This window comes from Alosa sapidissima, chromosome 11 (assembly GCF_018492685.1).
Source record: "Alosa sapidissima isolate fAloSap1 chromosome 11, fAloSap1.pri, whole genome shotgun sequence".
In the NCBI taxonomy this organism is placed as follows: domain Eukaryota; kingdom Metazoa; phylum Chordata; class Actinopteri; order Clupeiformes; family Clupeidae; genus Alosa; species Alosa sapidissima.
This window is the reverse complement of record NC_055967.1, coordinates 22,908,901-22,932,401: the sequence shown is the minus strand read 5'-3', so window position 1 is coordinate 22,932,401 and position 23,501 is coordinate 22,908,901. Positions and strand designations below refer to the sequence as shown.

At 42.4% G+C, this 23,501-nt stretch overlaps 2 protein-coding genes across 14 annotated transcripts in view; one reads left to right on the top strand and one right to left on the bottom strand.

Annotated features, from left to right (window-relative positions):
- Positions 1 to 1,808: 1,808 nt before the first annotated feature.
- Positions 1,809 to 11,297, bottom strand: LOC121723830 (sulfide:quinone oxidoreductase, mitochondrial-like). Its single transcript, XM_042109970.1, has 10 exons — positions 11,061 to 11,297; positions 9,848 to 10,062; positions 7,903 to 8,073; positions 7,632 to 7,685; positions 7,040 to 7,234; positions 6,624 to 6,833; positions 6,222 to 6,405; positions 3,301 to 3,368; positions 2,457 to 2,635; positions 1,809 to 2,063 (listed from the first exon to the last, which is right to left on the bottom strand). Exons 2-10 carry the CDS (start codon positions 10,055 to 10,057, stop codon positions 2,006 to 2,008), a joined length of 1,329 nt encoding a protein of 442 aa, XP_041965904.1. The 5' UTR covers positions 10,058 to 10,062; positions 11,061 to 11,297; the 3' UTR covers positions 1,809 to 2,005.
- Positions 11,298 to 19,224: 7,927 nt separating this feature from the next.
- The window catches only part of atp8b4 (ATPase phospholipid transporting 8B4), a 34,071-nt gene continuing 29,794 nt past the window's right edge, over positions 19,225 to 23,501 (top strand). For 2 of the 13 annotated variants that reach the window (XM_042109955.1, XM_042109958.1), the window contains exons 1-2: positions 19,232 to 19,363; positions 20,715 to 20,812. Coding sequence is in view for 6 of the 13 variants with exons in the window: in XM_042109951.1 (XP_041965885.1) it covers positions 19,348 to 19,363; positions 19,522 to 19,669; positions 20,715 to 20,812 (262 nt within the window). In the remaining 7 variants the exon portion in view is untranslated. The other 11 variants (XM_042109951.1, XM_042109950.1, XM_042109949.1 and 8 more) reach the window with 11 other exon arrangements.

The window sequence follows — 23,501 nt, the reverse complement described above, 5'->3', positions numbered from 1 at the left end:
AACGTTAGCTCAGATGCTTTTTGAGACTTTTGTGGTCTTAATGAAACACTTTACAAAGCACTGACAGGGCCACCAAGGACTGTGACCAAATCAACAGCAGAAAAAAACCTATTTAGCAAGCAGAAATGTCCCAGCCCGGTGTTTGCATCATAGACAGGTTATCTTTCAGGTATATTTTCCATTAGAAAATCATCGCGTTAGGGAACGTTGTGGCTAACTTACTTAGCTTGTTAGTAGGCCAGAATGAGACGACAGTCGAAAGATACAATTACAGTGCTACTATCAATTTGCTTGGTATAACCGCATTTATAGTTTTCTACAAATGCAATCAAATTGGCCTCCATCACTCAACCAATGCTAACGGTAACATTATTGTACCTAGGTCCTATAGCTATTGATATTATAAGATTAACGTACCTGCAGTAAAAACCAAGCATGTCCGATAAACATTCTCAGATTTATTTTGGCTTCAAGAAGAAATGGGAAACTACAGTCCTTGTAGGAAGCGTCCATTGTTTTTCCAACCCACTTTAGATTAACTTCCAACAAATTTACGTCTCACTGCAACGACTATCTGGTGGACAAACGACTACGTATCGCCAATACTTGAAATGCAGCCATGATGATGATGATGAATATTTGGTTTTCCTTTAATCCTACTGAATTTGTAATTATGTATCGGCCATTCTAATTGCCGATACCGATAGTATGTGCGTGCCTGTGTGTGTGTGTGCATGTGTATATGTGTGCACCGCTATCTACAGGCCAATGAGTGTACAGTCACTAAATGTACACATAACTTACATTTTTTTAGACCCCCCCATGGATGAAATTCTACGAAACTTGGCATACCCCCAGAGTGGCCCCTGGGGACCAAACAAATTTTTTCCGTAAAAGTCTAGTGGGGCTACATACCCACCAAATTTCATGTGCCCCGGTGTTTCGGTGTCCCAGGTATCGTTGACCAAAAAGTCAGGAAGTAGATGACGGGGGGAAAAAAAAAAAAAAAAAAAAAAACTTTGACAATCCCTATATGACCGCTTCGCTAGCGGCGGTCAATGAGATAGATACTGATACTGATACTTTGCAGAGCAAATTCAAATGTGCTAACAAGTTAGTCTGGGCTCACCAAGGCATGAATGCTCAGCTGCAAAGCAGGTATGAATAATCTTGTTTTGAAAATTCAAAGTTGTGATCATTTATTTCCCTTTTTATTTTTTTTTTTCATTTTCCTCAGAGTTAAAGCGTTTAATTCTCACCCTTCTGATACATATAATTACAATCACAGGCTATAATATATTATACAAAGTTTGTTAGTGCATATAACCACAATCACATCACAGGCTTTATTACCCAGAGAGAAGAAATACTCTTTTCTGATTGGCTGGTGGGGTGGCTATTCATTTCGAATAACAACACACAGTTCCATATCAATGCTTATGAATGGTAACTAAAACAACCATTGTAGGACGACGGTCGCAGGCTGCGCAACAATAGAATAAACTGTAAACAAGCTAACTGTCCATGCTATCGCTGTTTTATGGGGCCAACGAAAGTTATACAACAAGCTGAACTAGTGAGCTTCTTTTTAAATGGAACCGCGTGTTTCCTTTGCTTTACAGTGGCAACCGGGTGATAAGCGGGATAACGGCCTTGGAGGTGTGTCCAGTTATATGGAATAATTACGTTTTTTGCCCCTCGCCCTCGTCCATTAATTCCGTATAACAGGACACCTCGGCGGCTGTTATCCCTTACATAACATATACAAGGTATAAAATACAACACGATAGCATTATATTCTCTTTGGGTTGTTGCCCAAAATATGCACTAAATATCCAGCAATGTCTTCAATGGCTAAAGTGAATGTATCTGGATTACTTTTAGATCATCGATACCAGTCACTTTACTTTAGATATGGAGCCCTTAGCTTCCGGGGGCAGAGGATGACCACTTCCAGGGGGTGAAGACATCCAGAGGGTGAAGACATCCTCGTGGTCTCTGGACTCTATTTCATCCCCAAGTGCATGATGGTGCGATATGGACCCGGTCCTCCCCACAGACCCCTGAGAAGCAAACAACAGATTCTACTTCAGATGGAGCTTCATGAGTAAGTAAACAACAGATTCTACATCAGCTGATGAAGCCTCCACTAGGAGGGAAATAAGAGATTTCTATCTATGCCCCACAATGATACAGCACATGATGTACACCTACCCAACAGAGAAAAGAGCAGAATCCTTACACAGCAGATCATAACCATTTAATAGCTGATACATGTTCATTGTGTAGTGATTGAAGTAAAATTGTGAATTTCTACACTGAAGTTTTCATTTTCTCTCTGTCACACTCAATCCAATTTTGATAATTTTTCTCCTCCAGAGTGTTTAGTGCATTTTGATGAAGATGTTTGTCCTCCGGCCCCGTGTTGCTGTGAAGGCCGTGGTCTGTGTACTCACTTGAGCAGGCCGTGCCAGTAGAGGTGGGGCATGAGGTCAGCCTTCATGTAGTACATGGTCCTCCTCTCCTTGCTCTGGTCCAGAGGGAACGTCTCCAGAGGTTGGAAGGAGTAGTCAAACTCAGCCAGGATGACCGTGTTATAGCTGGTCACCAGAGGACAGGAGGTGTAGCCATTGTACTACAAACACAACAGAGCAGGGAGATAGATGACTAATCAAATTCTGATCATTTAAATAATAAATAGAACCAACAGATATTGGGCCCCACTTAATAATAGGTAGAGAGCAAAGTCACTTAATGAGTAAAGTGTCTTGTGTGTAAACTAAAGCTATCGTGTGCATTGAGTAAAGTGTCTTGTGTGTAAACTAAAGCTATCGTGTGCATTGAGTAAAGTGTCTTGTGTGTAAACTAAAGCCATCATGTGCATTGAGTAAAGTGTCTTGTGTGTATACTAATGCTATCGTGTGGCATGTAGGAGCATTGAGCTGACCCACCGATCTTTGAGCTTGGGATCTTGCTCATCTTAGTAAATTAGCAAATAGATTTTCTTCGTTATTAAGTTAGCTTTAGTAAGATTTTGTACTTAGTTAAGACAGTAGACTTTGCACTTTGCCTGCTATTTAAATTAGACTAGCTATTTAAACAAAGCACTTTACAGAATACAGAACCAGAACCCCTAGAGCAAGCACAAGGTGACAGTGGCAAGAAAAACAGGCTTTTTAGAAACATTTTGTTTTGACTAAAAAGAAAAACATTTTGTACCTTAGAAACAAACATTGAACACTACCTTGTCCTGTTGAGGGAAACGGCACATTATCTTTTGGATGTAATCGAACACCTCACCTTCTTATCAGGCTTGTTTTTCTTCATTATTTTGTTGATTGTCCGGTCAAGCACACCCGACTGTGCAGCTGTAAAACAGGTCAAACGCCTCAAGAGCCTGATAGCAGATCTCACAGTTCACAGCTCAAGAGTCTGAAAGCAGATCTCACAGTCTGTTCCCAGCTCTCTTCACTGGCAGTACTGCTACACAGTGACTATAGGGGAGACACACAGCACTGCCTGGGAAATATCACAATGAGGTGTCAGTCTTATCACAAAGAGATGACAATACGTTCAACAGACAACTCATCAACATACTGTGTGTGTAAAAAACAAAAGGCCCAAGTGCTCTTGAGCCTCACTAAATGTTAATAAGTTCATTTCAGTCCCACTGTTTGAATATCTTATCTTGCCTCTGGTAGTGTTTGTAAACCTGGTTGCACAGGGAGGAAGTGGTGAGTCCCTCTCAACGGAATGTAATTAGTCATGTTTCCTTATGATTGTTGCACATATCCCTCTGCCTCTATAAACTGGAAAACAACACCTATCTGACCATTACGATGAACTGATCATGGAGAAAATATGGCCCTTCTAATTTATTTGTAATTTTATTTATACAAATAGTGTTGTGCATGTTGCTGACCGGCTGCAATAGCATTGTGTGTGCAAGGGTGTGTTGCTGACCGGCTGCAATAGTGGTGTGTGTGCAAGGGTGTGTTGCTGACCGGCTGCAATAGCGTCGTGTGTGCAAGGGTGTGTTGCTGACCGGCTGCAATAGTGTTGTGTGTGTTTCCAACCGGCTGCAATAGCATTGTGTGTGTGTTGCTGATCGTGGCCAGAGACCTCTGAAGTTCGCCTTCAAAAAAGAACCAAAACGGCCATCTTTGCCCATATAAGGAGATCCGATTGTTAATTGAAGCTAGCTACCTATGGCAAGTTGCATTGCAAGTTAGCTCTGGGGTAGCTCTGGAGTTAGCTCTGGGGTTTAACAGGTGCGATAATTCAAAATCCCCATGTTATTTTCCTATAGGAAAAAATCACCAGATACCGGATGTCAAAGATGGCAGCTTTTTTGAAGGCGAACTTCAGAGGTCTATAGCGTTGTGTGTGTTGCTGACCGGCTGCAATAGCATTGTGTGTGTTGCTGACCGGCTGCAGTGTTGTTCACACAGAACAGGCCCCTATGTAAGGAGATACAGGGTTTGCCGAACTAATAGACAGCAAGCCCACCTGTGGTAAGTGTACAAGTGTGACTTAACATGGACTGTTAACACTCAACATGTTCTGAAGAAGTCCAGACAACGACTCTACTTCCTTCGTCAGCTAAGGAAATTCAAAGTTTCTACATCCATCATGAAGGCCTTCTACACTTCAGCAGTTGAGAGTGTTCTAACTGGTAGCATCATCACCTGGTATGGGAATTCCACAGTTAGAGATTGTAGTACTGTGCAGAGAGTAGTGCGCTCAGCTGAACGTACTATAAGAACTCAACTCCCTGCTCTACAAGATATCTATTCCAGAAGAGTACTCCTAAGAGCCCAAACGATTCTGAAGGACTTTTCTCATCCTAACAATGGATTATTCCTACCGCTGAAATCAAGAAGACGCCTATGTAGTCACAAAGCCAGAACTGAGAGACTCAGGAGAAGTTTTTATCCCCGGGCCATCCGAACTCTGAACTCACACTATACTGACTTTGCACTCATTCACTCCTCAGCACTCATGACCCCCCCCCCCCCCCCCCACACACACACACACACCTACAAGACTTTTAGCACTTTTACATCCCACTCCCTATGCTACAGACCTTTTATTCATTTTCTTATTTCATCACGTCAAAACACACACACACACACACACACACATCTGACTTCTCCAACTTTTGCACATCTCCATAGAACTTTTTATTTATTATTTTTGATTTCTCCTCCATCTACCCATGTCCTTGATTGCCTAGCCTTTCTGCCCCCCCCCACCCCACCCACATCCCCAACACACACACACACTTACATCATCACTGTCATCACCTCACATACATACAGCACACTGCTTGCTACAGTAAGCCTCCTCTACATACTTGCTGCACACTGCCCCCCCCCCCCCTACATACACAGCACATTGTCTTCAGGATCTTCTCCAACACACATCCTCTACATACTTACAGCACACTGCCCCCACCTACACACTACACACACACACACACACACAGTCACTGCTCCACTCCCCTCCCGTCCACACACACACATCTTCACCGTCATCACTCACATACATACAGTACTCTGCTTGCAATAGTAAGTCCCTTTACCATACTTGCAGTACACTGCCTCCCCCCCCCCTCTCCCCTACATACACAGCACATTATTTGATCAGGAAGCTTCTCCAACACACATCCCCAACATACTTACAGCACACTGCTGCCCCCCCCCCCCCCCCAATACACAGCACATTGTCTCACGAGGAAGCTTCTCCAACACACATATTGCACACTGCCCTGTCCCCACATACACAGCACACTATCCCATCTCCCCTGTCACCCCCCCCCCCCCAACACACACACCAAGACCCCTGGCAGTTGGGTTAGCCCCTTGAGCCGTGGATCTGCTCAAGGTTTCTTCCTTGGTAAGGGAGTTTTTCCTTGCCCCTGTTGCTCTTGGGTGCTCCTTGTTGGTACCCCCCCCCCCCCCCATTCCAATCCTCCCCCACCTTTCTTATGCAGCCCTTGCCACTTAATCTACTAAACCCCTCTTCTACTGCACTTTTTACCCCCCCCCCCCCATAAATGCACAAATAGGCTGACACCAGACATAATTTCACTGCATTTCTTACTTCCAGTAACTATATGCATGTGACAATAAACTTCCTTGTATCCTCGTGTACTTGTGTAAGCACTAATCACACTGGCCCTGCCGTAGAGGTCTGTAGCCTGCTCCGGGGGCACTCACCCACAGCAGCAGCCGTCCTGGCGGTGGGCAGGTTGGTGCAGTCTCCGATGCCAAACACGTTGGGGTAGACATTGTGCTGAAGCGTCTCCTTGTTGAGGTTGAGCCAGCCGGCCTCGTCAGCCAGTGGAGATCCCTTCAAGACATTAGGGGGGCCCATTGGGGGGGTCACATGCAGCATCTCATACTGGGGACACAACCAGGAGCACACAGCTATTACAGCCAGAGGTCACTATAGGCAGAGGTCACTAAAGGAGGTTTAATACAGGAACACACAGCTAAAGCTAGAAGTCATTACAGTCTTTGTTATGGGGTTTGATAATTCAAGGCAAATTCCTGTTCACAAACAACACTTAAAGATAGAAAAACTTCCTTTCACATCATAATGGTGAGAGAAGTAATTACCTCAAACACTTTAGTCTCTCCAGGTTTGTCCAGGTTCTCAAACACAGCTTCCCGCTTGTCTGCCCTGACTTCGATGAGGTTCTGTCGGAGATTTACATTCAGGTCTCGAGACTTGACAACCTCCCACAGAGAGTCTGCGTATTTCTTGACCACAAACAAAACGGGTAGAGACGTGTTGTATATGATGTTTGCATTTGACCTCTTGCCAGTCTGAAAGAGAAACACCCTAAAAATATCAATATATTATTCGATAATAATCACCATGAGAAATCAAAATGAACAAAACACATGTAAAAGTTGTGATCAACATTTTCCCCCTTCATTGCATTTTCATGCTCTTTTTCCCTTCGATAAGATTCCACATCACATTATGCACATCACTTTGCACGGTCAATTTCAAACATAGTTGTCACAACCTTTCTCAAGAATGCATCAGACAGGTACATGATTTTCTGCGGAGCTCCAGGACACTTTATCGGTGTGTTGGGGAAGGTGAAGATAGCGTTTCCCTCCTTGAAGTCTTGCAGGGCTTTCCAGGTCTTCTGCACGGTCTTCACTGAGTAGTTGGAGCCAATCTTGGGGTGTTCAAACCCCTCTGGAAGACCTTTAATCTACGGAATTCGACATAATGATAATTCAATGCTAATAGCAAAGTCTGATATTTCTGATGTTTGAACTTCTAACCCAATAGGCAGGGGTGAGCTACCTCTCTGGTGTGTTTTGTTTGGACAAAAGCGTCTGCTAATAAATTTCAATAGAAACATAAACATAAACAAAAGCGACTTCCTGTGCAATCACTGACTGCACCTTTAAATTCATTATGTCTGTTTTTAAAAAGCAAACAACTCTCAAGAAATATACCTTTAATATATCTGATTCCCAAATTGGTGCATGTAATGAAGTAATAAACATATCGTCTGGTCTAAAATGACTTCAATCACAGAACATGTCTCTGAGACGTGTGTGTTGCGAGTGTCGGGTGCTTCCTGTGTTGCTTAGGAGCATTACCTTCTCATAGTGGAGCTGGAGGCCGAGGGCCACAATGAGATACTCATAGGAAATCTGCAACGGTTAAGAAACAGCCGTCAGCATCTCAGACACCTTTATCCCACATTACACATTACATTACAGACATTAAATTACTAGACATCAGTGGTTTGGCTTCTCTGACAATAGACAACATGGTTGGCAGGAAACAAACAGAATAAAATAAAAGAATATGAGACACCAAAGTAAAGTATTTGTGATCATTATCTAACTTTGTTCAACTATGACCTACCTCTTTCCCGCAGTCTGTGCGAACAGAGTTGTTGTCTGGGTTAACCTCCATCACTCTGGATTTGACCCACTTCACCCCAGAGGGGATGACGCTAGACGTTGGCCGACCAGACGACTCCACGCTCTTAGCTCCAGCACCCACCAGTGTCCATATGGGCTGGTAGTAATGTATCTACAAACATTCAAATTTCAGGGATTTCTGCATGAACACATGCAGGGCTCGAAATTAACGATGTCCCGACGTCCCGGGGACCATAAAAAATGCTTGGACATAATAGAATGATTATGGGACAGTAGAAAAAATGGCAAAGCAAATTTCAAAATAGGTCATTTTTTCCTAAACTGTTCACATGGGAATCTAAACGTATCTTTCTCATCTGAATAAAATTATACAAAATTTGACCTGGTGTAACGAGCAGCTGGCAAAAGCAGCGTTAGCCAGCTGATCTGTAAAGAAGTTCTTCCAGTAGCAGCAACTGGAATCCATGCATTTCCACTGAATTATTTTTGGAATCTGATCCCTTATCATACCTGTTCATTCTTACTCGTTGCTTGACTTATCGTGACTAAATTCAAGATGGCTGCAAACGCTAAACTTTGTGAAGATACTGTCTGTATAAATCATCTTGTAAGTAAACTACCAGTGCTTTTTCAAAGTTCTCAATGTCTCGTTTTAAATGTCAGGGCCCTCGGAAGTCTACCAATGAAGTGTGGAGATACATTGAGCCTCGTAAATGGGTGTAAAACAGTGATTTATTTGCATGGCTAGCCCGATGCCGAAGCACCACTATTGAAAAAGCTGTTGGTAGCATCGGCTAACTAGCGCCAGATTTTGGAGTGCAGGGGACAAGCCGAGATGGGCTATGAGACATACGTTCACACTCGGTATCATGTTTCAATACACTTTAGGTCAGTATCACACCGGAATTCTCCTTTAAGTCTGGGACAGTGCCAAGTAGAATTCGGGACAGCTGCGGGACACTGAGAAAAAAAAGTTAATTTCGAGCCCTGAACACATGCCCTCTATTCGTATGTTACGAGAAAACACGACCATGTGATACAACATAGGCCTACAATCATATTTACATATTATTCAAAGACAGGACACATAAGTAGGCCTAATATGACTGTGTAAAGACGACCAATGCAATATACAAATAAATGTGCATCGAATTTGATGTATGGGTCGTTTTAGGATGTGGGGCAGGTCAGAATATGCAGTTTTGAGGACAACAGTTGGTGAGGATACTGTGTCAGCTCCAAAATTACAAGGTGTCCTTAGTTGGAGATTGATTAGGACAGTGGTCCCCAAACTTTTTCTTCTGAGGGCCAGCTTACTATGCCTGGCTCTAAGAGTATATCAGTAACCATAAATAGCTTAGTGCTGTGAACAACAGCAGTCTACCTTAGTTGAATATTCCATTACATTTAATCTATAGGCTATTGCAATTTAATACCATTGTTAGCTGTGTTTATATTGCCATCATGCCATATCAGTGTAAAACGAAACTCAAATTAAATAATACTAATATAAAAAGGCTTTTGCATTCCCAAAGTATATACCCACAAGTATATTTTATTAAAAATGTGTTAACTCTGAACTCTGAAAATGTAAAGTTCTCAAACTATGAGAATTTTATGAAGCGCTGAAGTGGTCTGAAATTACCACCATTCTAACTTTCACTCACCTGAACTTGTGACCTCTTTGTAGGCCTATGAACAATTTGAACGAGTGAATACAAAATAGAAACCAGTGGGCAAAAAGAGTATTACATGTGTACTGTTATGACTCGCCATAGAGAATGAATAGGGGAAATTGCGGAGGTTATAGTTTGACGATGTCGTACTCCCGTGCGGGCCGGTTGCTATATACCACGGACATGTTTTGGGGGGCCACCCAAAATTAGGTGGCGGGCCGTAGTTTGGGGACCACTGGATTAGGATACCTCACTTGGCTCCACTATGGCAACATTCTCGGCTCCAACTTTCCGCTTCATGCGTGCGCCCATTGTGATGCCTCCACTCCCTCCCCCCAGCACCAGAACCTTCACATGCTCCTTGGACTCTGTTCGGTGGGTGGTGTGGAAGCACTGGTAGCTCGTCCTCTGGCAAGTCCGCCTCCAGGACATTTGTGCGCGCAGAGCAGACGCTGTCATGACTGCTGAGGGGGAAAAAGGTTGTGTGCTAGAATCATACTTCAGACTTAATGCAGTTTGAGAGACACCTAGACAGCATTTACAAAAATGTAGCCTAGAGCAGGTATTCCCAAACTGTGGTACGCGAGCTGCTTCTAGGGGGTAGGCTACGCGAGATGAAAAGGGCTATGGCGGACAGGTGTAAAATGAACATTTTAAATCTTTTGTAATTCATTCATGAATAAATACATAATTTCGATTCAGGTCATAATGATATGGAAACATGAAATTAAAGGATATCATTTATAAACTCTATGTGTTTATCAAAAAAGGGCAGCTTATTAAACACGCCTGGAATAGCTAATAGAATGCGTTACTTTTGAATGCGTTGGATGGTCCGTGGTCGGTGGGGGGAAACTTTCGCGGATATAACAGGTTTTTGAAAACAACAAAAACAGAAAGGAGGGAAGGAGCAAAGCTAGGAGTTATTTCAGATAGGCAAGAAAGGTAACATTAAGATAGGCTACCTTTAGTTTGTTAAATGTAAAGCCTAAGTTTAGCCTTTCTAGTATAGCCTGTTGTCCAAACGAATACATCCTTGTCAGGAGTTGTTGTAGGCCTATTATAAGATATTGTATGTGGATGTAGTTAGGCTACTATGCAGGCTACTTTTTATAACTGACCAAATGCACGCACCTAAAACCGGGAAACGGACAAATATTGTCAACGCGGGGGGGTGGGGGGCTTACCCTAGAGTTACCCTTTTTATGACTTAAGCTAACAGCGAAGCTAATACGCCCTCTGTGATAGTGAAAAGGCACAATCCGTAGGCCTACAATGGTTTATGCTCAGATCAAACGTGTCGTAGGCTAGCCTACTTGACTTGTGCTATGGGCCAACAAATTAACTTGGGTGGTCCTGGTCCGCGCCCTAGGCTACAAACAAATAGGCCTACGGTTATAGCGAGCCCTTTTTATGTGATATTTTTAAAACCTCACTTTAAATCGATGCCCCGATTGCCTACCTTGTCGTTTGTCTAGTTCATTCAGCGTAGGCTTGGTTTTCCGACTCTTGTTCACTTGTAATATGCAGGTTGAGCAACAGTGCAGATGAGGTGAACAAGTTCAATGTCAACATTTCACTCCCACATACTGTAGCAGAGACTTAGCCACGTGTTACGGATCTCGATGGGATGCATACCATTATAGACAGTAAATGTTAACTGGGGATAAACAATTAGCACGTCATCACGAGCAGGTAGTTTTACCTTATTTACTGCAGATGTAACTCCGATTCAAGAAATGGTGACATAATCACACTAACTTTGCGTTGAGCCAATTTAACCTATTCTGTGCAGTGAAAAAATATGGGTTGGTACGAAAATGTCCGCTTAATTTGACAGTCCGAAACAACAGACAACATGAGCCTTTGCAAAAAAAAACAACAAAAAAAAACGTGCTATTTTTGGACTCGAACAGCGCTCCTCCACTGACATAGGCTACGAGATAGAGGCTGACGCGCTAACCAACACGCTACCCAACACTTGCAATATAACTAGACAATAAGATTTCTTCGGCAACGTTGCCATGTTAATTTAGGATAGAAGCCTTTTCACAGAGATACATTTTCGAACGTTTTCCACAAACGCAACAACGCATTGCATTCTCTTGATGGCTGTAAGCTAACTCTTCTAAAGACGAAATCAAGTGCCGGAAAAATGGCCTCGCTGTAGGCTATGGGTCTAAAATCGCCCCACATTTAAATCGCCAGCAGCCAGTGGGTATTGCTATAATCTGTTGCATGCACTTTGAAAGAAGCTTGAGATGGCGCTCCTGATAACGCGCCTGCCTATTATGTAGGCCTATGAGTTTTGTGTGTCATGGGATCAAACCCAGCTGACACTGTTCATATTTTTTCAGTACAGCTGTTTAATATTGTAATTTAAACTCTTCCTTAACAACATGCTCTAATGCAGCCAAGTCTATGTAGGCCTACCGAAGCGAGCTATATCTCTCCACCTCTCCAAAGTTAGCATGAGCTGCAGGCTGCACTCTCAACATGAACTTAGATCAGTGGTCCCCAAACTACGGCCCGCCACCTCATTTTGGGTGCCCCCCCAAAACATGTCCGTGGTATATAGCAACCGGCCCGCACGGGAGTACGACATCGTCAAACTATAACCTCCGCAATTTCCCCCATTCATTCTCTATGGCGAGTCTTAACAGTACACATGTAATACTCTTTTTGTCCACTGGTGGTTGTTTTGGCGCTGTTTCGCGTTTGCCATCAAAAACGGAATGAAATGTAGGCCTTCCTGCAAACAATGTAAGGGGCCTATGCTGACTGCGTCAGTTTTCAAAGTATTGTAAAAGTTTATCAATTAATTGTTAATAACTAACTAACTTCTATTCAAGTCATATTTCTGGGACTTTCTGGGATAATTATTTCTATTTTGTATTCACTCTTTCAAATGTTCATAGGCCTACAAAGAGGTCACAAGTTCAGGTGAGTGAAAGTTAGAATGGTGGTCATTTCAGACCACTTTAGCGCTTCATAAAATTCTCATAGTTTGAGAACTTTACATTTTCAGAGTTCAGAGTTCACACATTTTTAATAAAATATACTTGTTTTGGGAATGCAAAAGCCTTTTTATTAGTATTATTAAGTGTGCTTGCAAAGCAGCACACTTATTGTTCTTCTTAAGTTTTATTATTATTATTTTTCCCGTCTCCCTAATTTTTTGTCAGCCCTAGCGCCTAGGCCCTTTGAGACAGAGACACCGTTCCAACTTTAAAACGTCCGGTCAGTACCGGTGTAAGTTGGTCGCGAAGATGACGTCAGGTGGGCGTGCCGTTCGTCCGCCATATTGGATTGAACAGAAAGCGAAACTAAATTTTCACAGGTCACAAATTTGGTCCGAACGCCACGAAACTTGACGTACATTATCCTTGGACCAAGCCTCACAAATGTTAGCAGAAGGATTTTTGATTTTCGAAAGCGTTTGCCCGTCACAGCCAAACGAAATCGGCGGTGAAGCTCCGAAACAGGAAGTCGTCCATATCTCAGGAACACTGTCATATATCGATACCAAATTTTGTATATGAACTGGGGACTCCAGTGTGAGGGTGCATAGGCAAAAAAAAAAAAAAAAATAAGAAATATTCCAAAAGTGTCCATCATTTGGCAAACCACCCTCGGGTATTTGGTAATTCACACCATCCACCTTTTATTACAATGCCTTCCATGTATGCACAATGTCTCAGAGCAGACACAATGTCTCCAGGCAACCTTGCCCAATCATGAAATCCTTGCTCTGCCATGGGATAGTACAGACTTACGAACTGAAATAGCAGGGAGAACAGTAGCTATATATAGCTTACATAATAGAGTTGTTTTCACATTGACGGTATTCAAATTAAATTTTTTATTATTGTTACATATCATGATGGGAGAGTATTATTAAAAATGTTACAAGTATGCAAATGCATATGTTTACGGGCATTTAGGTTTTACTGTGTTGTTTTGTTGTAAAGACATGCAAGGCATTCTGGGCCATGTAATGAACAGTGGTCGGCAGCACTCCATAGGCTACGTATTAATATGAATAGGTATTTCTGTAAACCTAGGGATAATAAACAGCTATCTCTGTTACAAAAACGAGCTGGTAATCGCTCATTGAAGAGGGTACTATGATAAAAAGATTGTTTTCCTAAAAGCATGGAGTTGACGAAAGAATAAACAAGCAATGTCACGTTAATGTTAAATAGCCTAGAACTATCTGAACGCTAGGTGGCAACGTTGTATTACATTTCACTAGTGTAGCCTACTTGAAATACGGTGTGAGATTCACAAGTAAGGAAGGTGCAAATATTATGTAATTTATTATGGGAAATTATTGGAAATGTTATTTCTTGTTTATTCTAATCGCAAACCACACACATCCATTCGGAATCACACGTACACATTTAATACTGAAAGACTATCATTTCGTTTATTTGATGTTGCCTTAGCAACACAGCCTTCAGAGCAAAGATTCTAGAACAGGGCTTCAGAGAGACACGTTTTGAGTTTGTGGCCAAGAACCTAAAATATCGGTTTCCATGTGCTGGATGGTATGCGTCCTTTATGAAAGTAAGTGTTTTATACAGTTAACGTTACAGACATGAGTCATGTTGTAGTGGTCAACATAAATGTGCCTCTTCTGTTATTAGAATGCTAAGCGGAGAAGCATGCTAAGCAGAGATTTAGTATCACTCATTTCTTGTGTGGCTAGCTATAGGGAGGAGGAGATGTAGTGCTATGTTGCTAATTGGGATTTATGTTGTTTAGTGTAATGCCATGGTCATTTGATATGAGATACTTGCACTCGTAACTTCATCACGTGTAACTTTAGGACTGCTATTTTTTTTTACTAACAGTAATTCACGAAGCACTTTAGCCCTAAAAGTAGCACCTACGTCTGTGACAGCTTAAAAGAAGTGGCAAGGACTCCTAACGCGATGTTTTGAAATGCGTCTGCTATTGTCTACAGGAGCTTCCAATCGCGAGGGAACTTGCATTGTAGGCATAACTAAGGGATGCAATAACACCACCAACAACCAAAACTAGCCTACTCATTGTCAACATGTACATGAAATGTAACGTTTCATGTGAATCAAATTAAAATGTTTTCTTTGCAAACGTAGGCATAGGCGTATGGTGACAGATTAATTTAATGCTGCTGTGTGTATCACGGTAAGCGTGAATGAAGTGGCCACTTCTTAATGGGACCCACTGTATGGAAGTGGGCTAAGTAAAATAGAGATGTTTTAAGATAAGGTTAATCAGAATTCTACGATATGCCCGCTTGACAACGGCAGAGATAGAACTGGCCTTTGGCCATAGCAACCATCCATTTAGAACGACTGGCCTTCATAGCAACCAAAGATCTGAGCTGTGTTGCAATGTGAGGCAAAGTATAGAAAGGTGATGAAACATACAGAGACAGGTCAAGAAATATAGTGCAATGTAGACAGTAGTATACAGTTGATTTACAGACGGTGGTTTAGAGTAATATGAAGTATTCCTTTATTCTGAGATAGGCTACATCAATAGGCTCTCAAAACAACCCCAGGCTCACAAAACAATCCCAAACAGACATAAGGTCTTTATAGAGCAAATCTATATAGATTATTTGTGAAATAAACCAGTAAAACATAATTTGTGGGATGGAATATATAACATTCACACTCATAGCTCATATTTTTTTTTTAAATAAATCAGTGAAAAAGTATCCTGACAAACAAGCAGCTTTTTAATGCCTTGGTCATATTTCATAATTTCTGTTGTACTGTAGGTTACCTGATAGCCCAGTTTGAGAGGCGCAAGACGCATCATTTCACTGCTGTCATTTCAATCACTGCTGTCATTTTATTGTTCGAAGGCAGGCCAAAGGTAAAATCCAACAAATCGCATTCAACCCGCAAGCCAATAGTTGAATAGCCCTCTCCTAGAGCTTTTGAGATATTGCCACTGCTCCAACATTGAAAGGCACTGTTACAATGCCTGGATCAAGCCAGGTTCAGCATAGCGTATGCCACTGTCCGCTCACGTTGCTGACCGGACCAGGGCAAGCACACTTTCGCAGTTCCCGCCGGAAATGCAGTCTAGTTTAATTTGAGTTACGTTTTACACTGATATGGCATGATGGCAATATAAACACAGCTAACAATGGTATTAAATTGCAATAGCCTATAGATTAAATGTAATGGAATATTCAACTAAGGTAGACTGCTGTTGTTCACAGCACTAAGCTATTTATGGTTACTGATATACTCCGAGTCTCTGGCCCTCTCTTAGAGCCAGGCATAGTAAGCTGGCCCTCGGAAGAAAAAGTTTGGGGACCACTGACTTAGATCTTATATTATACTTATACTTATATACTCTTTTGATCCCGTGAGGGAAATTTGGTCTCTGCATTTATCCCAATCCGTGAATTGAAACACACACAGCACACACACAAGGCCTTTTCACACAGAGATCCCGCTAAATTTGCGGGAAGAGGAGACGTCTTTTTGCCGTCTTTTTGTGTCTGAAAGCGAGATGAAAATTTGCCGGCCTGCTGATCTGTTCACATGATGCGGCATTTTAGGGAGCCAGGAGGCAGGATCAGCTATAGTAAATTAAATTGTGAAGTGCAACAGGGGGCGTGTAGAGTGATAGTCGTACTTACTTAGCGTTCATGGGCTTCGGAAAAACCTTTCTCCGAGTGAAAACATCATCATTCCGCATCATTCACGTCACGTAATGTGTGAGTCAGAGGTCGGAAACTGGGGAGTCAACTCTAGCAGGCATTGAATGACTGGAGACTTTGTGAATTTATAGATTGACATTATGTGGTGTCTCTGTTATTGCTGCTTTTGATCAGATTGATTTGCAATCTCCTGTGGTGGGCTGGACATAGCATCGAAATGCCCGCCCAGATTCCCCTTTCCGCCTTGACCCATTCACACTGGTGCCAGAACGAAAAAACTCTGCAAAATGTCTTGTAAATTTGGCGAGACACTTTGTCCCACCGTTCCGGCTCGGTCTATGTGAAAGGGACAGTCGTTCTGCGATTCTGGTACATAAAATCGCAGCGATTTCGCCAGTGTGAAAGGGCCTACAGTGAGGTGAAGCACACACTAATCCCGGCGCAGTGAGCTGCCTGGTCTTCAACTAATCGCAGAAATAAGGTTAGTTTTTGTAATTATTATGGACACCTCAACACCATATTCGCTTGATCCGTTTCTGTTGCTCTGTTGTCTGTTGACACTGTTACCTCAAAATACACCGCTAGGGGCAATATTACAGTTTTTGCCTATTGCTCTTCTCTTTTCACACCTTTTGCAGAATTTGTCTCATTATGTCTAAACTCTACACACAGGCCAATAAGACATAGCACTTGGAGATAAACAACTCACATCTATGCCAGAATGAAACACTGCAATCAAAACTTAACAATCTTTTCTAAACAAAACCATACACAGCACCGCTTATGGATCCTGCCTTCTGTTCAGATCTGTTCACAAGTCCTGGTCGACATTGCAGATGATGTCCTCTCAGGCTAGGCAACGGGTAAAATATCACCTTCTGTGCCATATTCCCCTGGGGATCAATAAACTATCTATCTATCTATCTATCTATCTATATGCACCCTTGAACTGACCCTATCATGTCTCTGCATTCCCCTTCCATTGCTTGCAAAAGAGCCATGCAGGGATGTGGTTGGTGGTCATATAATATTGAACTGAAAATAATTTAGTGTGTAATAGAGGGTTTTTTTTTCAACTGCTTACACACTAAATCTTTGCTTGTCACACCATTTTCTAAACATGTATTTCAAACACCATAACTCCACACTAAATCTGCAAAACCATACACGAATTCACGAATAGCCTACACGATATAGGCCTACCTCTATTAGATATACATTTTAAATCTGTTCCATGGGGATTTCAGGCTGAAATGTCCAGAACCCAATGCAGATGAATTGGAAAAAGTTGACTTTTACGTAAAACTTGTGTTTTGTCCCCATTACCATTAGCTCAATGTTTTCTGTGCCGCCGGAAATCCCTTAGGAACGCACATGTTCATTTCTGCAGGGTCTATAGGCCTATGGATACATATACATATACTTTTTACCTGTTGGCTGTAAAATACTGAATTTCACAACAACAGCAAATTATTTGGGAAAAATCTATATTACTTACATGTTTACTGTGTATTTCAACTTCTCTCTGCATATGAACAAATGCATATGTAATATACACATAGGCTACATATTTATACCCAAACATGTTTACATTAAGACCATATTTGAACCAACACATTAGAAATCTGGAGGTTAGCCATCAGCTCTTTTTTATAATTCAGGTTTTCTGTTGTTTTGGTGACTAACCGCAGCCTGTCGTCTGAGACATATGGCAGTTGCAGACAGGTAGGGTTGTGGGTCACAACTTCACAAATACATTTGATCAGAAGAAGAGGACAGGACAACTATAAGAGGACAACTATAACAACTACAGGGTCAGTTGAAATTAAATCTTCGTAAGTTGGTATATGGTTAAATGACTCATTACAGGGCGAATGAAGACTCTCTCGCCCGCCCCTACTGCCTGTAAGAAGAATATCCCACTTGCAAGTTCGGTGTATCCTACCCGCCGACCGAAGCAGGATCAGTTTACATCCTGCATACAGCACAGAGGCAGGCTAACGAAACTCTAGCGATTGTTGCAAACGTGTGTATAATGGCAGAGCCAGTGAAGAAGCAGCGAAAACCCTTGACGGAAGATGCAAAGAAAAGGAAAAAAGCTTCAGACCGAGCGAGGGGGAGTTTCGTAAAGAAAAAGCATCAAGCTTGCCTGGTGTCCCTTTAAGAGAATACAGCACCCTTCAGATGCTTACATTTCCATTATGACTTAGATGACCAAGTTCTAGACAATAGAGATCATTGTAATCATTCTTTATAAAACACAACACAATACAATAGGCCTAGGCCTACAATAACAATGGTCAATGGAAATGGATTTCTCTTCATTTGATCCCTTTTGACCTGTTGGCCTTGACCTTTTAAACTATCTCTTAAATTGAAGGCTATTGTAAATATTAATGACATAGCCAGGGATGTAGGCTAAGTGACATTTTTGGTGAAACCGAGAGATATATATCACAGATATACAAATGAAAGCTCTTGATCAGCTCTTTATACTGTCAAAAGGACAACATTGTTTTAAAAGTCATTTTAGAGCAATTTTAGGCCCTCCTGTAAAGTGGTCGATAGGTTATAAAATACAATTTATAATTTCTTCACAATGTAATGTAGAACGAATCTTAGGCATCCATGTTCATCCATCCAAATCCATTCATTGATGAATTTTGAGGGTTGGTAACGTGAACAACTAAGTAGGCCTAAATGACTCGTCTACCAGCTCATTAGAATATTCCTATGAATCCTGTTGCTACTCAGGAACCATTTACAGGACTGTTACAGGCAGATTTTGCTTCAGGGATAGTTGACAGAAATCTTGGAAGTTGGTTAGCTACATTATCTCGGTTATGAGGTAACACAACCCCATTTTCTTTCGAAATTTGATTCACAATCAGCAGTTGCCTTCGCAACTGTGTGGGAGAGCGAGCGCAGGAGAGAGAGGAAGAGAGGGACAGAGAGCGAAAGAGAGAAAGAAAGAGGGGAGGCATATGAATTCCCTACAAGCATGGACCTGCATTAAGTCTTGTGCTGATAAGCGAGCAGCTCCGCCCTTTATTGTAGGATTGGTGTCTGTCTGCTATGAATGGAGCGTGATTTTGGTGAGTGATGGACGATTCCTCTTACTCATTTTTTTTGTTTAAAAGCATCATTGTTGAGTTAGAAGTCGCCTACATAGGCCACGGAATCCGCATTGTTGCCGAAGTGTTTCCGTTGCTCGTTCTGTAGCCCTAACATCATTCCATGCATGCTCTTCTAGAACATGTTATGTCTGTGACACGGCGGGGTTTACCTTTATGCGCTACGACATTCATAACAGTGCGTCTATTTCCCACTTCAACGATCGAGCTTGGAAAAGCAGATCCTCAACTACACATTTCGCCGTTGGTTTGTTGGCTACCCAGTAAGTAAGTGATCTGTCACGAAATTGGCTATCTATATTCTTGTTGTGCTTAAGTTTATGTCATAGGCTAGTCAGAGTCGAATATTGGTTATAGCGGAGAACTCATTCATTCATGTAATTGCATCTTATTAGGTGCATAACAGAGTTTGTCTCAGAATATTCTCATGCTTTTTGTGTTTCTGAGTAGAATGAATAGCATAAAAATCAACATGTCAGAATACAAGTTGTGGTCCAGGCAACAAAAGATGAACCAATCAGGATTTGGTATTTAGAAAACAAAATTGTCCATGGAAGCTCAGTCTGTAATCACAGTTACACACTACAGTGTGTTATTTTTTCTAACTTAATGTGTAATGTGAGATCAGTGCTTCATCATCCTTTTTTCCTATGTTTGTTAGCTACTCTAATGATGCGAGAAAGCTAATTTCCCTCCAGTGTACCTTTCAGTTACCTGATTCCTGAGTGCTGACATCAGCACCTCGGCCTGCCCTGCAGTGTAGGGGGCTGGGGAGTGGTGCTGCTGGCCCCTGGGGCTTGCAGAGTTGCCTGCCGCTCTTCGCGGATCTCATTAAGAAAAAACAGGACGGCCCCGCAGACACAACACACTGCTCGCTGTGGGGCACAGACACCAACACACTGACTCCCTCTACACCAATTCACTGTGGGGCACAGACACCAACACACTGACTCCCTCTACATAGCTCGCTGTGGGGCACAGACACCAACACACCGACTCCCTCTACACCAGCTCGCTGTGGGGCACATCTACAATTACCCCCTGCAGCTGCTGTCTGCCTCGATTTCCACTCCCTCCTTGTAGTACCAGCACATTCTCATTCTCACACACACACACAAACACACGCACATGTCATTGTCTCTTTGTGTCTTGTCATTCCCTTGAAAAGACACAAAGAGCAAGAACACTGTTGAATTAAACATGCAGAAATCTCTTGAAAGGTGACATGTATTTGTGGCAAGTCTTTGTTTGTGTTATGGGGAGATAACCTGCTGTTTTCTTTGTGTGTGTGTGTGTCTGTGTGTGTGTGCAGAGGTGTGTGTGTTTACAGAGGAACCCTTGACTTCACCTGGAGATACCCTGATGTTAAGGCAGGTTGGAGGAGAGACGTGTGTGTTGGTAAGAACACCTGTGAGTGTGAACTTCAGCACCATTTGGTTTAGATAAATATAAATAACAGATACGTTTAGATAAATATAAATAACAGATATGTGGGGTATACTACGATTCTCGATTAGTGGGTTAGCGAGGTATGTTGCGCTCAAAGCCAGGCTATGCTGTGACACGAAAGTGGATCTGTTTTAGCGTCGCTATATCATCATGGTATCTTATGCTGTCAACCAATAAAAAACGAATAAAAAGTTATCTCACGTGTAGGATTCTGTCATATATCTTACAGGTGGAGCTCCGCCTCTACAAACATTTTGGATCTCGAATGCGCTTTAGTGTTGTGTGTGCAAATATGCCACTATGGACGTGCATACCATACAACATCTGATGACAATCTATTTATTTGATGTTATGCTAGACACTAAAAATGACCGCAGTGTAGATTACACTATCGCTCATAAATGCGGAAGTAATTGTTTTTTAATATAGGCGGTCTTGTGCGTCTCCACGTTTACGATTGGCCAACGTCATCCCAACACAGAGAACGCGCACAGATCTGAGCTGAAAGCCTAGTTTGACAAATATATTACGTAACTGCTATCGTAGTATCACTTAACGTATACCCCTGAGTCAAGGCTTTGTCAAGCCTCGATATGTCTACATAGCCTAGATATGTCTAACGTGCTTCGTAGTATACCCCAATGTTTAGATAAATATAAATAATACATACTGTTTGGCATGTGATGTGTAAGGCCTTTTGTCATCTCTCCTGTGTTCAGACATAAGTATAACCAATCAATCAGACATACGTACAATTAATGTTTTTGGAATAAATTTAAAAAGCAAAATAGCATAACTAAATCCAAGAAAGGTAAACATGAAAGCCACATCCAAACCTCTCGGCCACAGTCACCCCTTAACAAAGGGCCGGCAGACGGAGAGCATGTAAACACCTTCTTGTAAACACCACACACTGGCCCTTTGTGTCACACTGTGTGCTGGCCCTGTGAGATAAATTGGAAGGTCTGCCATTATTTCATGTGTATGTGTGTGGGTGAGTTAGAGCCTTGTCCATCTGTGTGTGTGTGTGTGTGTGTGTGTGTGTGTGTGTGTGTGTGTGTGTGTGTGTATGTATGTGTGAGTCACATCTTTTAGTATGTGTGTGTGTGTGCCACATCTTTTAGTTTGTGTGTGTGTGTGTGTGTGTGTGTGTGTGTGTGTGTGTGTGTGTGTGTGTGTGTGAATGATAACTGGCATGTTAGTGTGTTCAGCCTTGCCTTACGGTGTGTTTGTATGTATGTGACGTGTGTGTGTGTGTGTGTGTGGGAAGAGGGGCAGGGCTAGCACAGGGACATGTGAGCTCCTATGAGAGTAGCGTAGCTCCAGTGAACCTGCGCTAACTTGGGTCATTAAGTTACAGGCTGCTGGGTGTCTGAGGTTTGTGTGTGTGTGTTCAGTCGCTGTGTGTGAATGCGTGTGTTCAGTTTTGTATGTGTGCTTCTAGAGCGCTGCTGTAGGATGAGAGCTGACGGCCCCACTCGGCGTGCGTACAGCTGACACCCCCCCCCCACACACACACTCACGCCTGCTGTGCCTGCAGTGCAACACTGAGGACATGAGGGTGGGGAAGGTGTCTCCAGCAGGTAAAACCATCTCTCTCCACCACAGGCCACACCAGGACATAACAGGTTGGGTTTTCAGGTTAGAAGATGTCTTCGAGATGATTAGTTTTGGAGAGCCCTTATTGCATCGGTTTGAATCAAAGCCCCATTATTATTGGGGCAGTGTATTTTCATCTGCCAGGTAAAAGACTTTTGCTTTTTTGCTTTAGCTGTGAGGGATGCACCTGTAATATAGACACACACCTGATGTGGCTATGCTTTTACGCACCTGCAATATCGGTAGCTGTTTTAGACTATGTGGTGTGTGTATGTGTAGTGTGTTTTAGAGTCGGATTATAATATCTGCCGTAGGAATCACTCCGACCTGCGTGCTGGAACAGTGGTTGTTTTTGATCGTTTTTTGATCAGGCAGCTTGGGAGACACCCTGAGTGTTGTGTGGAGCTGAAGCAGCAGGTATTTCAGATCCTGGGTATTTAGCCCGGTCGAGTAGATGCGTAAACACCACACAGAGCACCGAAGGCCGTTCAATTATTAATGTGTGAATGGGGTTGGATTGCTCTAAAGGGCTTCTCACCTCAGCAAGTCTTCTTCCTGTTTGGGTTAACCAATACGTTTCAGTTAGGGATGAGTTACCCCATTTGTGTGTGTCTGTGCATAGACTTGTGTGATTTACTCTGTGTGTTTGCCTGTGTAGACTTGTGTGATTTACTATGTGTCTGTTTGTGTAAACGTGTGATTAACACTGTGTGTGTGTGTGTGTGTGTATGATTTATCCTGTGTGTGTGTGTGTGTGTGTGTGTAGACTTGATTTCCCTCATGTGGTATGTGTGCCGGGTAGGGCTGATTTGCTAGTATTCAGACCTAAAGATCTAAAGTTTTCATTTCATTTGGTCCTTGTAATGGTGAGTGTGTTGTGTGTTGTGTGTTTGGTCCTCGTAATGGTGAGTGTGTTAGTGTGTTGTGTATTTGGTCCTCGTAATGGTGAGTGTGTTAGTGTATTGTGTGTTTGGTCCTCGTAATGGTGAGTGTGTTAGTGTGTTGTGTATTTGGTCCTCGTAAAGGTGAGTGTGTTAGTGTATTGTGTGTT